At 40.4% G+C, this 16,560-nt stretch overlaps 1 protein-coding gene across 3 annotated transcripts in view; it reads right to left on the reverse strand.

Moving 5' to 3' along the window:
• Positions 1 to 16,560, reverse strand: part of LOC126181449 (cyclin-G-associated kinase) — a 245,441-nt gene that overhangs the window by 162,883 nt on the left and 65,998 nt on the right. For 2 of the 3 annotated variants that reach the window (XM_049924774.1, XM_049924772.1), the window contains exons 9-10: positions 10,436 to 10,733; positions 6,413 to 6,555 (exon numbers count right to left, since the gene is read on the reverse strand). In XM_049924774.1, coding sequence (XP_049780731.1) covers positions 6,413 to 6,555; positions 10,436 to 10,733 — 441 coding nt within the window. The remainder of the gene's footprint in view (positions 1 to 6,412; positions 6,556 to 10,435; positions 10,734 to 16,560) is intronic. The other variant, XM_049924773.1, reaches the window with a different exon arrangement.

Here is a 16,560-nt window from a genome sequence, read left to right on the forward strand (position 1 = left end):
TCTGAAACAGGTAACTGACAGTGAAGTGGATCTTGTCTAGAGATAGGCAAAGTCATTCATCCTTGGGAACTAGTTAACTGGTGATCGTTCTTTTTTGGGAACTGTTCATTTTTACTCGTTCACCATTCATTGTGCTTAGTATATGGTTCTTATGAAAAACTGAAAATTAATAGCATAGGTGACTGAAGGTGGAAGGCACCGAGAGGGGCACTTGCCTCCCCCCTAGAGTACAGAGTTCTTATTCATAACACTTGCAATTTTCGTGATTCTGCAAAACATCTCATTTAGCCAACTGCAGCATTATGTGGCTGATCGCAGCGAAATAATAAAAGGTGGCACACGAAAAGCCGGCCCCAAGTACAGACTGCATGCCAATTATGCACGATTTGTTGACCGTTACGAGCACAATAGATAAACATGTAATAATTAGGCAGTGAAGAAATAACAAATAAGGTAATGCAAACAACTTTGAAATAATAGATGACGATTAGCAAGCGACAATGAGCAGTATAGCACTTGGGGCCGATTTCACAAGCGCCACCCTGTACCACTGAAATAATATTGTAGGAATCATCATATTCTCTTTACAAAATGTGACACCATACACTCAATTACGAAGCGTGGGCTTCATTTGGTTGTAAGTCAGTCTGCCTTCCATAACAATGAACATGCTCTTTTAGCTTGGATGGAAAAAAAGACGGAAAATGGCCACTAGTGTGTGCCGTGCTGACGTCCTTTGCATGTGTAGTAACAAAAAATCTTGCCTTTTTACAAGTATTTCTTCTGCTGTTTATCGAAATAGTGAAGTATTACATACCACGTAACTTTTTATGTAATTGATGTAATTAAAAAATACATTTTAATTACTGGTCATGGACGCTGAATAGAATACGAAAAGAACCAGAAGTTCAAAGTCCAAAGTTCAAAAAAAGTTTGAAACAGATCCAGAATGGGCATGCGAAGCAAACAAAAACAACAACTCAATACTGAAATAACTATGAGCAGTCGGCAGTGGAACCGTAACGAGTGGCCAGACGAAGAAGAACGAGTTCGGCAAAGCGAGACTGAGTACGAAACAGACAGGAACGGGACCGAGGCTGGAACGAGACCAGCTGACATGCCGTTCGGGAACAAGACAGACCATTTCCTGTTCCCGGGAACTATAAGTGGAAAGCCATGACTGAAGTAAACTATGAAAGACTGCTCCTTAGAATTTGTTCCTTGCTCGTTCCATTCATCTTCAGGGTGTATACAGGGACAAGGAAAAAAAATTCCCGGATTATTCCCGGATTTCTCCCGGATATCCCGTTTAAAAAATATGCTTTTTCCCGGGCGACCTACTGTCACTTAGCACAGAAAAAGTTCCCTCGGAACTGTAAAACTTATCAATCCTTTGAATGGTTAACGTTTTATATAATCGCGTAGAACTTCCCGGAAAAAAAAGAAAAGCCGGAGCAGAGAAGTTTTGGAAAGACCTTTGATTTGCAGCAACATATACGCTGCATATTTTCGTATTACGAAAGTATAAATTCGAATTGCACCAAACACAGCTTGTTAGTTTCCGGAGCGTTGCAACCGAGGTTGTGATGTCCTTTTGTAAGCGAGTCATATCTCAAGCCACGAGATCTCGCCAGCCGATGACAGCAGCTATTCAGAGCATAGGACACGTGTTATAGTCAGCCACTAGCAAGATTACTGGTTACATAGCGCGAACACACAAGAGGAAAAGTTAACGGTTTACATTAATGTACACAGTACCGTATATCTACAAGAAAAGCTAAGCTTTCACGTGTAATATTGGTCTTTTTTTGGTGTGATATACTTTAAGATACATCACACAAATGTGCCAGTAAATTTAAAATTGTGACATAAATGCCTCGGCTCGAAATTCTTGAAGTGGCTGGTCCTCAAACTGTTCAGTTTCGAACGCTCTGTGATTTAGATATCCATCCCACTTTCACACACGTAACATAATTCATCTTGCGTAAAAAGAAATTTACTTTGAAAGTAACGCTTTTCTAACCACCGTTCGCAATACTGTTAGTTATAGGTTCGATTTACCAGTTGCCAGAGAGCGCCAAAAACGAATTATTGTGCGTGTGCAACTGCAGTGGTGTAGAAAGCCCGCATGTTCGTGTGTATAAAGCACTAAGAGAGCTTACACTACACCATAAAAGAAACAGGGCATCAGAGGATACTCCAAAAGATATCAAAATTTCGTGAATCATACTAAAATGCATAATTCGGCTTGAAGTGCACATTGGTTTTCTCCAGATTCACAATGAAGTTGGTCCCATCTGATATTAAGCTTTTCAGTGTGGTTTTTGGGATGTAAATTTTCTTGGAGTACCAGTACTCTACGATCTCATGTTTGATTCTTTATTATGGCATAATGCCATACATGGCAGAAGATGATAACGTGCACTTGAAATTCACCGAACAGTTGGAAGTACCCAAAATTGTTAAATGAAACACTTCGTTTCAAATAAAATGATTGCCTCAGCGGAATTTCTTTAGCAAACTTGCAAAAATAACTTCATTCTTCTGCAAGGCGATTAATGCTTGACTGCTACTAACTTGGAAATAAAATAAAATCAGAAACTGAAATTAATAATATATTTTTGCCCTCTGTAATTATGTGAATGCATTTTAATTCACTTGATAGCTCCCGGCCACAGAAATCCGTTTTGTTTTCATTTGACGTGGGAGCTGTACACGAAGAGAAGCAGCGAAATCACTTAACGTAAACACGGGTCACGTGGAGACTAACCCCCTCCCCACTACAACTCCAGACAACTCTGTGCAAGCGCGAATCTGGCAGCTAGGGCGTGCGAGAAAAATTTTTCTCGTTTGCATCTGGCTGCTTGCTGCTACTACCGATGCAGCTAACGGCCAAACTTCAAGTAGCGGGAAGCGGGAGAAGGTACTGCTTATACGCGAGTCAAATGCGCATGCGCAACAGACCGCTGGCAACTGGTCAAATGAACCTAATGTGAACAGTTGTGACGTCATGCTCACAGCAAGCAGTTTATTGTTACGAAGAATTACAGTCTGCGCCCTACGGCCTTTAACATATTTTTGCTATCTGTAGACGCTTGTGCGTGCACGGTGTTTTGTTATCGTAAAATGCACATTTCCTTTGCCACTACAGTTTTATTTTTTTCCCTCTCGTTTATATTATATTGCTGCAGTATCATTCTCCAGTAGCAGGATACAATAACATTCATTGCTAGAGAATCAATTCTGCAGTCAAAACTACAAAAATGTAACTGAAAGCTAAAACAATGAAAAATTCCCGGAATTCCGAAAAATTACCGGGTTTTTCCCGGTTTTCTCCCGGATGAAAAAATTCCCGGGTTTTTCCCGGAATTCCCGGTTGTCCCGGGTCGTATACACCCTGATCTTGGTGAAGCATTCCTTTGGACACATTAGTTCACGAACGACCCATCTATAATCTTTACCACATTTGTTTTCAGACAAGATTTGGTTCCATTTACAAGGGTATGTTAATTCCAAAAACTGCCGACATTGGAGCGCAGATAGACCTCTCGTCCTTCATGAGGAACCCCTTCATGGTCGGGAATTGGAGTGTGGCGCACAGTTTGTGGTGACAGAATAATAGGCCCAATTTTTTTAAATGACACAGCTAACAGTGAAAGATGTGTGTGAAACATTTTGCACCCAATTTGTACTGAATTGAGTGAAACAAAATGAATCTTTGTATTTTCTCAACACGATTTGGCATGGCCTCATGTGGTCAGTATTTCTTTGCATGCAGTTCACAATGTGTTCTGTGACAACCGTTCGTAACAATATCTGGCCTGCTCAAAGTCGCGATTTAACCCTATTCAGTTTCAGTGTTTGGGAGCACTAAAGGATAAAGTGTACACAACAAATCCATACACATTACAGGACATACAGGATAATATCCAAGAATCAAATAACTCAATTTCTCAAGGAGAATTAAATCATCTGTTGATGAATTTCTGGAATATGTGTCAGAAATGCATGGAGAACAACGGCAGGCAGTTCCAGGATGGGTGAGTACAAAATTTATTTGCATTTATTTTAAATTTAGTACTGTTGTTGTAGACAGGTGAAATGGCATCTGATTTGCTGGACAATTGGGCACTCGTAGACCGCCATCTATTGTGCTGTGTGTGCAGTCATGAGATAAATGGAACATCTTGCAGTTATTTCCTTTCCTTCTTCTCTGATTGAAAACGCCCCGTATGTTGCTCCAATGTCAGTTACAGGTGATACAGGTGAAAGCTGTGACTGTGTGCTATGTAAGGCTGATAATAGCGACTGCAGCAACTTCTCATAAGCTCACATTCAGATTGTAGTGTATTACAACTAAAACAAAGACTTTCACATCCTCCCTTCTGGCCAGTCTTTGTTTATAAATGCTGTGCCTTCTAAAATTGCTCGTTTCTCAAAGTAATTGTTCAGCACGTAAGAACATAATGGCTGATGGAGCTCTTTGACCAGGTTACCTCACAGCGTTAGCCATGGCTGCTTCACTGGTATTTTGCCTGCATTCACCAAGCACCAGCAACATGTCATCATATTTGTGGGATGAGTATGCTGTGTCTATTCCACATCAATCACATCAAATCGTGTTTGCTTATTCCAAACTGCCTCATATACAGCACTGTAAGGATACAACTTACAACAACCTAATTGAACATGACTTCAAACTCCACATTGAAAAAGCTGGTTTGCTCCTTGAAACCACCACCTTCCATCTCATCCGCACATTGTTTAGAAGGTGCATTGTATTGGTAGTAAGAGAAATGAACACTTGCTTGAATCTACTTACTTAATTTTCTTTACACGATCAGGTCCAGAGTACCACACACAGCTCAAGGGCTCCTCTTCACTGGATTCCATTTCTTGCCTTCTGTCGGCAATCGTCCTCTCTGCGAATCTGCATCATGTTCCCATGGATTTCATTTCTTTGGTCTGTCTAGTGGTCTTCTGTAGGGAGTACAACCCATAGATTTCATGCCCCATCAGTATTCCTCCGTCTGAGTGACATGCCCTGCCCAAACAAGCCACATGGTTCTCAGCAGCCTACAATGTTTGGTCTGCTGTAGATCTCAGCCAGCTCACAATTATGCCAGATCCTCCACTCTCTAGTAATCTCATCTATGTGACACTACAGATCTTCCTTAAGAGTCCCTGTTTGAAAATGAGAACATTATTAAAGTCTTGCTTCAAGAGACTCCAAGTTTTGCAACCATATAGCCCAACAGGTTGGATCAGTCAAAGTTTGAAATTCCTTGACAGAATGCACAATTTAAAACGCTGACTCAGACTGAAGTACAATTGATCTGTGGCTTGGATTTGAACTTTAATTTCTGCCTTACATGATGCATCATCTGTAAAGATTCTTGACAACTACATCTGCCACTTCATTCATAGCATCCTTGACTTCTTTTCATACTTCTTCAGAGTCCTTTTATGAATCCTCTTCCTACAGAATTACAGAGCGGATGCTGGATTGGAGCTGAAATTTCTTTTTCTCTGAAGTGTCTGAGCATGTCAACATGATAGCGTACTACTTTCTTAGGATTGTTTCTGACTGACTGACAGCTCTTTACTAGGAAGTGGGTGCTTCCGCACTCCACACCCCATGCCATCTTTACATCCATCACTTAGTTCTTTGCTTTGATGCCAAATGCTATGTGATCCATCTGACTACCTGTTTTACCACCTGGTGACACCCAGGTTCCTTTGTGTATACCCTTCCGCTGGGAATTTGTCCTGTTGATTAGCATCCTTTTTATGTTGCAAAGGTTATGAATTGGGTGCCACTGCCTCTGGTGAGTTCATATAGAAATGTGTCTTCCAGCTGTTCAACGGAGTACATCATCTCTTAGCACTTTATCATTCATATCACACAGTCATACTTTGCAATCACTATCTGGCATGACATCCACCACTACTTCCAGCTAGCTATACTACCCCAACTTGTCTGAACACCTCACTTAAATGAACATACCATCACTAGAACATCCATCTGAACACACACTACACAAACTGAGTATTTCTAGCTCCCAATCTATCAATTGATAAAAAAATTATTTAAAATGATTTTAATTGCATCAAGCAAGGGAAAATCCAGGACTGAATTTAACAATATTATGAAAAGGATAGTTTCTATTCACCATATAGCATAGATACTGAGCCACAGATAGGCCCGACAAAAAGACTGTCACAAAATAAGCTATCAGCCAACAAGGCCATTATCACACACACACACACACACACACACACACAAACCCCAATTTGACTTCCAAGACTGTAAAACATATTGCTGGGTCACTGATGTGCGAGTCTCCCTAGAAAATTGTTTAGTGACTAATAACACACTATGTTTAAAAATATACATCATCAAGCTTCATACCTGGATGTCTTGTTTCTAGTAAGGCCTTAACATCATCAGCATGATTACTACGATATGCAGATTCCAGGCCCTCTGCTGGGAAAGGCATCACAGCCAGTCGGGATGTAATATAACTAAAATCAATATCAGATCTGGCAATGCTCCTGCAAAAGAATAAAATCTTGCTGTGGTTAAAATATACTCTTCAGTACTTCAATAGACCTGGAAAAGGGAAGTTAAGCTATACTACACTTTGTGTCAAAGTAAAGCAGCTTGTCACAAAAGACTAGAGAGAAAGTCAAATAAGTATGTTGTCGACACAATGAGAATGCCCCTTTCAACATGGTGTCAGTATCTTGTTCCTCCTTTTCAGGTGATAGCATGCATTTATATGTAAACAACATATTTTGCATATTTCCATTCAGTAATGTCATAGGGAATGTCATAGGGAATAGTGTTCTGGGGTAATTCACCTTTAATAAAGAAAATTTTAATTGCAACAAATGTGCTATAAGAATAATATGTGGTGCTCTTCCAGAATCATCTTGCAGAGGCCTGTTTACAAAGTTAGGCATTAAAGCTACTGATTCACAGCATATTTACTCCTTCATGACGTGTGTTGTAAATAATCCACTGCAGTTCAAAATGAACAATAATATACATAATTACAATACCGGAAGAAAAAATTACATTCATTACTTCACATTAAGGCTGTCTGTAGCACAAAATGGGGTGCACAACGCTGCCACAAAATTTTTGATCACTTGCTGAATGATATAAAATGTCAGACAGCAATAAATTTAAATTTGAAAGCAAGATGAAAAAGTTTCTGCTTTACAACTCTTATTCTGTAGATGAATTTGTAATTTTGTAATGTGTAAAAGGTGGTGTGTGTGTGTGTGTGTGTGTGTGTGTGTGTGTGTGTGTACCTCAGCATATATTTACATATGAATGTTTTACATGTGAATGTCTAATGTGAATAAAATGACTTGTTCCACATCATTTTGATGGAACATGAAATGAAGTGAAAGTAACTAGGCACACATGATAATTCATAAAAGCCACTCAGGTTTTTTGAAAACTCACAGGAGAGAGACGTGTGACAGAACATGAAACAATCAAGGATGAGAAATAAATTGGAGTTATGAAAGGCGCACAACAGTACTAGAGAGTCCATAAATTTATAATTATACACAAGGGGGTAGCCAAAATATGGATACACCAAAAACGCAACACATTAATATGCCGGAAATATTAACGAAAAATGTTGGCATTCAAAACATCTTCCAGGCATTCTGGCATGAATAAATACAGGTCCTGTATAGTTTTTCAAGGGGATCTTATACCACTGTTTCAGCAAAATAGTGGCAAGCTCAGATAATGATGATGGAGGTCGTTAGCGATTACATATCCTTCTCTCCAAAGCAGACAACAAAGGCTGAATAACAATGAGATCTGGTGAGACTGGTGACCACAGGAGATGTGACAATTCATCCTCATGTTCACAAAATCAGTCCTGGATGATGCAAGCTGTGTGAACAGGGGCCCTGTTGCCCGACCAACTGACTTTCTTCCATTGCTCCGAAGTCCGAGTTTTATGGCTTCGCACCATGTTTTCCTGTTATCGCCATTTGCATCACTGATGGGTGGTTTAGGAATTCTGGCTTGTCCTGCAGTCCCCAGATTATGAAGCTCCCTTTGTGCTGGTAGTGACAGGGTTCGAGGCTACAACACTCAATTCTGCAGCAACTTTTGCAGCCACAATCCTCTTATTTTTCGTCACAATCCTCTTCAATGATAGCCCATCATTATCACTTTACACACTTTCTTATCTGTGTTAGACTTACCGATCACATTTTCAACTTTTCCTTTATGTGGTATAAATCTTCAATACGGTGCCTCTTGAAATACCAAACACTTGGGCTACCTTGGTTACAGAAGCACCCATCAAACGAGTGCCAACGATTTGCCCACATTCACATTCACCAAGTTCTAACATAAAGCACTCACAACCACACAGAGCACTGTTCTGTCCATGTCTGACAGTTGGAATGTATTGCGGACACTGCACAATTTCTGGTTGTCGTCTAACACAACACTGCAACCTGTAGCCTTGGCTTCAAGCATGCAAGGACATGGATGACATCAGTGTAACTTCATACATGTACATACTAATGGCGGGTATGCATGTTATTATAGTTGCAATTTTCTGTGACAGGTAAAATAGATGTCAGAGTACATTAGTGTTTAGTGTTGTTAACATACGTGGTAGCGTATATAAGGGGTGTGAACAGCATCAGATGTCTAGTTGTTATTGTGAGGATACGGAGATGCCGTGTACTCATAACAGGTTTAAAATGTGCCTCATTGTGGGTCTATTTGGCTGGTCTGTCAAATCATCGCAATACCCATACTTGTGGGATATTCAGATGTGAGAGTGGTCTGATGATGGACTGCACGGGAATGTGTGTACAGACATATTTGTTGTTGAGGTTCCAGTAGACCATGTCCGATCAGCACAAGGCACTATTGCAATACTGTGCACTGAGCACATTGTAAGCCCTTCACTTTTGCACCTGCTATCAAAGAACAAGTAATGGACTCCCTACAAGTTTCTGTATCACTATCTACCATCAGTCTTAGACTATCAGCAGCTGGACTATGGAATTACTGTCCCACTTGTACACACTAGTTAATGCCATAACACAACCAGCAGCATCTGGAGTAGTGCTATGACCAAGAAGCATGGACTGTTGACGAGTGGTATCACATTGTGTTCAGCAACAAAACGTGATTCTGCTCTACCTAAATGAGCATTGCTGGCGAGTATGGTGGTGACCTGGTGAGAGGTCCCATTCTTCCAGTGTTTTGAAGAGGCACAGTACTGTAGGTCCTGGCATCACTGTGTGGGTAGCCATCGAATATGGTTTGAGGCCACGGCAGTAGTGATTGAGAGAATTCTGATGGGACAATGGTAGCTCACAGACATCCAGTAACATTTTTCAGCAGGACACTGCTCATCTACATACGGCTCTTCTCTATGAATTATCTGTGTGAAGTTGAGGAACTCCTGTGGCCAGCAAAATCCCTAGATCTGTCCCGGATAGGTCCCTGTGTCAGTAACCAAGATACTGAGGGGCCAGATTGTCTCTGGAGAGGATACAATGGCACTGTGACAACCTTCCCAACCAAATCAATGCATATGTGTAATGTCTTACTGACAGGCAGGATCCTAGTGCCAAGTTCTTTTTCTGATTTGTTTCATCATGTTCTCATATCTACCACTGCTTACCCCCTTCTTTTGTTATTTTAATGTGTATGCTTTCAACTTTTAACTGGAGGCATAAGATAATTTTATAATCAAAGTAATATTTATGTCAACATTTTCTTTGAGCCCTGAATATCAGGTACAGCAGTCACAACTGGAGTACGGCACGAATTTAGGTGGCCATGGAAGAAAACATTACCAGAATTGGGAAATGACCCATATCCAGTGCTATGCACACCAACATGGCATACTGCTATCTGCAGAAGTTGTAAAAACACACACACACACACACACACACATATTTGTTTGCATGGCCATCTTTTTTGTTACGCTTAATATTTGTGTATAAACATTTAAGCTCTTTTCCATGAAAACAAATACAAATTTGACCTAATTGAGAATTCAAACAACACATATTAAGGAATATGTGATAATTTCTAAACAACTATATTATTTTCTGCTGCTGCAACAATTTACATTGAATGCAATTAGTTTCAAAACGCTATTTCTAGGTTGCGAGATACATTATCTTTCAGTTGTGACAATTATAGATCTCCATCCATTTGCAAAATATCTTTAATCAATTTCAATAATTTTTGGTATATGTATTAAATACATACAGATGTTTAACAACAAAGTCAATATGAAACTGGCAGTAACACATATTCAAATGGGCCTTCGTTACTTAAAATCAAAATTAGGCTTACTGCAACTAAAAACTAGTGACATATAATCATCACACAGTCAGACATGCTATCTTATCTCTACATACTCACTGTTGCACAGTATGCATAACTTTGCTCGATGTGTCCCTAAGGTTTTTCAAGAAACTACCAGCACCTCCCCGTAAACTGGAGAAAAGGCCACCTCCAGCTGCCTGTTGTTGTGCAACTTGTCCAACAGGAGGTGGTGCTGGCCTTGACGGAGGGGGGGCCGGCCTGTGTGGTGGCGGCCCGTGGGGAGTCGGGATGGGGGAGCTCGGGGGGCGTGGTGGGCGCTGGGGTTTGTCCTCCGTCACATGGTTAGTGGTCGGAGGAGACACGGCTGCCGCAGGGGCAGCACCAGCTGTATGTGCTGAAACACAGCAGCCCTGAATCACATGTACAGCAGTTACAACCATATGTCATGTTTCACATCAAACAAACATTATTATTATTATTATTATTATTATTATTATTATTATTATTATTATTTTCTTTTATGTATGCATAAGTATTCAACCAATTTAAACTAGTCAGAAAACTTAAATCTTTCCTCATGAAGACCATCACTGTACACTGTACTTTTGTATGACAAATAGTGAACAAGGCAGAATGTACTGATTATCAAAACACCAGTTTAGAGTGTTGCTTATTTCCTTGGTGTAAAGCCATGTATCACTTGAGTTTTAAGTCAAGCTTTCACAAGTATTATTCATCATTAGTAGCTCACTAAATGTCTGGCTTAATATAGCAGCCATGAGCTCGAGTTTCAGCTAACTTGAAATTTTAAACATGGGTGCCTCCAGTGGGAAGGGGGGGGGGGCCGGAGGGGGGGGGGGGGGGGGGGGGGGGGAACACCCACGGGATCTCAGGAAGCTAAGGATTAAAATTGTATTTACTACAATATCTCTACAGTGAATGATTACGAAAGCATGCCTTACTTCCTTGAAGCAGTAGGCTTATTGTGACTTCATACATATGGATATACAATGAGAAAGCATATATTCATAGAAATTGCCTAAGATTTTTAGCCATCAACAATATGTGCCCCAGACACTAAATAACAAGAATTTTGTTATGATCTCCCCCTCCAAACATGCTTATTTTTCAGCGTGGTTACCAACATTAGCATCACATTTTGTTGAAAAGCTTTTGGATTCTGTCTGTTGGGGGTCAGGGGAGGGGAGGGTGTTGATGACTTTATTGACATGTCTTTAATCTACCTTCCTACCACTTCAACATTCTTATCACTGGTAAACCTCTGAGTGGCTCCTTCCTGTTCTCTCAGAGCTACAATCAGGTGAAAAATATGGTGGTTCCAAGTCCAGGTTACATGGTGGATGTTTCAGCACCTCAGATTTACTATAGCATAGCATAACATTGGTATGCACATCCATTTATGGTTATGAATTATCATGGAGTAGTGGTATACTCCTTATGAGAGATTTCCGCAATGTTTTAATTGAATGGAAGGCAGCAACATCTTTACCAACATGCCTCTGTAATTATGAATAGTTACAGTTTGGTTTTTCTCCTGAAGTGCACGAATATATAGCTACCTAAGACTCATCTCCTCTAACAATTCAACAGAAGAAGCATGTTATTTGGGTGTGTAACACTTCAAGTACTCCTGAGACATTGCCACTGTCTTCAATGCATAGGTGCCTTAGTACTTATTTACACACTTTTCTACAGTTACACATTATATACACATACAAGGTCCATTTTTAGTTGTGTGGAAGTTTTATCAACAATACTGCAGCATGTTGGCACAGACTTACAGGTCAGTTTGCCATTTTTCTGTATCAGTTCGCACATATAGTTTTCTCATCCTGAACATTGATGACATGTCTTCGAGTTTTGAAACTTTCCACCTGTTCATAAACTACCCTTGAAACAACTGTCTCCAAACCGAACATTTATTCAACTGTAGATTAAAATTGTTTCACTCCCTCAGACAATACCTTCTTCTTGTTCTACAGTGTATGTCTATATTGACAAAACATTGCTGTATGCATAACTGGGCAGGCACAGGCTACTAAATCACAGCACCGCCCTTTGTGGCATATTGTTAAGGATGAATTGCTGCTTTTGTAACATTGCTTTCAATGCATATAACCTACATGACAGTTACAACAAAAAATCACTCTTATTTGGTGCATACCAAGAGAAAAGTAGCACACCAAACACACAGAATACTCACAGCTTTTACATCAATGGCTATTGAAGAGTTATTGAACCTAGCCTATGACAGATATGCACAAAGCAGGGATAATTGTTTGGCATTTTATGATTGCTGCTTCCACATGAGGTGGTTCATTCATTCACCCATTCATACAGCTTGTTCTGTAGAAACCGCCATGAATCAGAATTTTTGAGGATGTAGAAGTAAAGGAAGACCACAGTAGCAGCTGCTGCATTCTACAATAAACAACCATTTTAGCTGTGGGAAACCAAAGACCAAATATAAATATATGTCCAAGACTTTGTACAAATCCTTACTAGAAAAGATGATACTTTACGAGTCGTTGTCGTCGTCGTCGTCGTCGTCGTCGTCTCTCTCTCTCTCTCTCTCTCTCTCTCTCTCTCTCTCTCTCTCTCTCTCTGTGTGTGTGTGTGTGTGTGTGTGTGTGTGTGTGTGTGTGTGTGTGTGTGTGTGAGAGAGAGAGAGAGAGAGAGAGAGAGAGAGAGAGAGAGAGAGAGAGAGACACACGTGGGGAGAGGGGGGGGGGGGGGAGGGAGAGAGAGAGAGAGAGAGAGAGAGAGAGAGAGAGAGAGAGAGAGAGAGAGTGGCCCAATGTGGCACTTAATCCAAGTTTCCAATTACTAGGGAGGCAACAGGTGGACAGTGTGATGTGGGACAAACACAGAGCACACTGCTGATGCAGAAAAGTATTCTCTGTCCTATCTACATGGAACACACCATTCACCCATCCTCTTATCTGTACACCATTATAGTAAAATGTCAGCTCTCAGTCTCTAAGTGTCTTCCTCACAGTGACGCTTGGTCATTTGTCTCAACACTGAAGCTACTGAATGTAATAGCACTATGTATTATGTAGCACTATGTATTATGTCTGCATAAGCAGACCACCATGGCTGCTAGATCTGAAATTTCACTGCGCACATGTGCTGGTACTCAGCTGACTACGACCTCCTCCCCTAGTTGTTATAGGCAAAGGAAGGTGTCCTGGATGAATAAGGTTCTCTGCTGGATACATGCACTATATGGCCTGTGCAGTGTACTCACAAAATTTGAGCAGATGAAGCATTTCAAGGTCCAAATAAATATCATCAGCTCCAGTGTCCTCAAGATAGTGAACATACTTTCATGTGGAAGAGAATATGTCAGGGTAAGATTGTATCACTGCTTAGACCTATTTACGCAGATAGGCAAATTTAGTGTCAAAAGAGATGTTATAAAACATTTTTTAAATATAATTTCCTCTTGTAATTGATTTACATTTAAATTATATTGATGTCTTCAGCATCAAAAGGAAGCTATTGGCTCCACCCCTGGGTAATAACTGATATTTGGTACTCACCATGTGCAACTACGTCTGCTTTCATAAGGATGCTACATGGTTTTGTAGCTTTTGGGTGATTATAGTTTTGCATATATCGAGCATTTTATTTATATGACAAATACCTCTTAATTTACAGATAGGCTCACAGATTCTATGAGTTTCCTGTACTAATTAGGATCCCTTGAGTTAGTTGGGGTTTGGAAACTGGGTGCATCTTAGTCAATAAGACAATCTGTTCTGAAATGCCTTTTCATTACCTACACTGCAAAAAGAAAAAGTGTAGTGGTCAGATGTCACTGTAACAATGTACATATACACACTACTGCAGATATGTAGATGATGAGAGTTGCAATTCTCTGTGACAGAAAGAATGGCCACTAGCGTGTATTAGTGTTGTTACCAAGCCTAGTACGGTATATAATACGTGTGAACAGAGTCAAATGATCAGTAATCACTGAAAGACACAGAGATGATGTGTACCTGTGGGAGACATTATCAGTACCTGACAGAGTTTGAGATGTGTCTCAACGTGGGTCCCCATTTTGCCAGCTGCTCAAATTGTGCAACATCCAGACTTGAGGGGCATGTGGTTGACAGTGGTCCAATGGCAGACTGAATGGGAATTTGAGGATAGGCATACTCAACAACAAGGTTTTAGTCAGTGTAGTGTGCACCAAGCACACTGTGGCCCCTTCACATCTGTGTCCGTCATCCGATAACAAGTAATGGGCTCCCTACAACATTTTCTGCCATCTCATGTCAGAAATCAGCAACAGCCGGACTTTGGAATTACCACCCCATGCTGAAGTTGCTTTTAACATAACTACACAAATAGCTACATTTAGATTGGTGCTGTACTGAGAAGTGAAGATTACTGATGACTTCTGCTGCACTGTGTTCAGTGACAAATTGCGGTTTTGGACTATCCCAGATGGCCAGTGTTGGCTAGTATAGTGGCGAGCTGGTGACAGAACCCATTCTTCCAATGTTTTGGAGAGGCACAGTGGTGTTACTCTAGGTATCATGACTAAGTCAAGCCTGGTTGTAACCGAGAGAACTCTGACAGCACAACAGTGTGTCACAGATATCTTTCATCCTCATGTATTACTTCTTATGTGACAGTATTGTAGTGCGAGTTTTCAACAGGACAATACTCCTCTTCACATGGCACATGTGTCTCTGAACTATCTGTGTGCTGTTGAGGTACTAGCATGTCCACAAAGATCCCTAAATATGTCCCTGATAGAAGGTGTGGGATGAACTTTAGTGTCAACTGTGTCCTTGTGCCAGTAACCATGCTATCAAGAACCAGTTACACCAGTTGTGGGCCAGCTTGCCTTTGGAGAGGATTCTTCGGCTTTAATTTGCAGTAAAGTAGTTACTGTGATTTAGTTATTGTAGCAGATATTCTAACTAACATACTGTGTTACATCTAGTTTCCCCTTAAAGAGGAGTACCCTATACATTATCTACATTTATTGTAAACTATCTTTGTTTTTGAGTTTATTAACTACTACAATTACCCTCAAAAAGTTTTATGAAACTAGTTAATTGTTACTACAGGTTTTTCTGCTGCCTTAATAGAAATCTCATTTTGTGTATTTGATTCTTTCTCATTCGGAATTAAGAACTTTTTAACTCAACAGATTAATAGATAACCACCAGGCTTAATTTAAGGTTATTTGTTCACTGTTCTGTAATACGTCACACCAGTTAAAAAGCAAGCCCACTGTGAATGCTATTCCCAAACACAGAATGAGTTGGTTGACATTCATAAGCAGATGGAAATCGCCCTGACAACTGTCAAATGATTGGTAACTGCTGCGAGTTGTCATGTTGGGAGAGCTCCTGAGAGTATCTCAGAAGTATCTCAAGTACTATCCACTCCTGTGCAGAAAGTAAAGGAACTGTCATTACTCATTTACTTGAATGCGAGTGGCGTTTCAAAAGTAGAGCTAGATATCCTGTACAGGGTGGACAGTGACAACAATGACATGGCTGTGGCAACAATGATTACGAAAATACAAAGGACAACTAAAACAAGCAGAAGTATGTACACATTCAGTAAAACTAGATAAAAAAATCAGTACTGTCATACCTCAGTGAGGAAGTTGAAACTTTCAGCACAGGAAAGGAGCATGTAGAGAAACTATGGCTCAAGTTAAAAAAAAAATAAAAATAAAAATGACCATCCATTGGATAGATGTGTACCCAGTACAAAAGTTCATAATGTCACTGTAAAGAAACTGCTACCCACAAAATTCTAGTCATATGTAAAGGCTGTTAGTGGCACCAAAGCAAGGGTCCAGTTTCTAGCAAATGAAACAGGAATTGAAACTGCGGGTAGGAAAGCAAAAGCTGAAATGCTTGACTCGGTTTTAAAATGTTCATGTACTGAGGAAAACTCAGAAAACTGCACCAATCTAATCCTCGTGCCAATGAAAAGATGAGAGAAATAAATAAAATAACTATTAGTGTCAATGGTGCTGAGGAACAGCTAAATTCGTCAAAATCAAACAAAGCTCTAGGGCCCAATAGAATCCCTGTCATATTCTCTCTTGAATTTGTGGCTGAGTTCGTCCCTCCTCTACCTATAATCTATCTTGAACAAAAAACCAGGCTCAGTTCTTTGGGGGGGCGGGGGGGGGGGGGGGGGGGGGGGGCTGGACCATA

Source organism: Schistocerca cancellata, chromosome 1, assembly GCF_023864275.1.
Source record: "Schistocerca cancellata isolate TAMUIC-IGC-003103 chromosome 1, iqSchCanc2.1, whole genome shotgun sequence".
Classification (NCBI taxonomy): domain Eukaryota; kingdom Metazoa; phylum Arthropoda; class Insecta; order Orthoptera; family Acrididae; genus Schistocerca; species Schistocerca cancellata.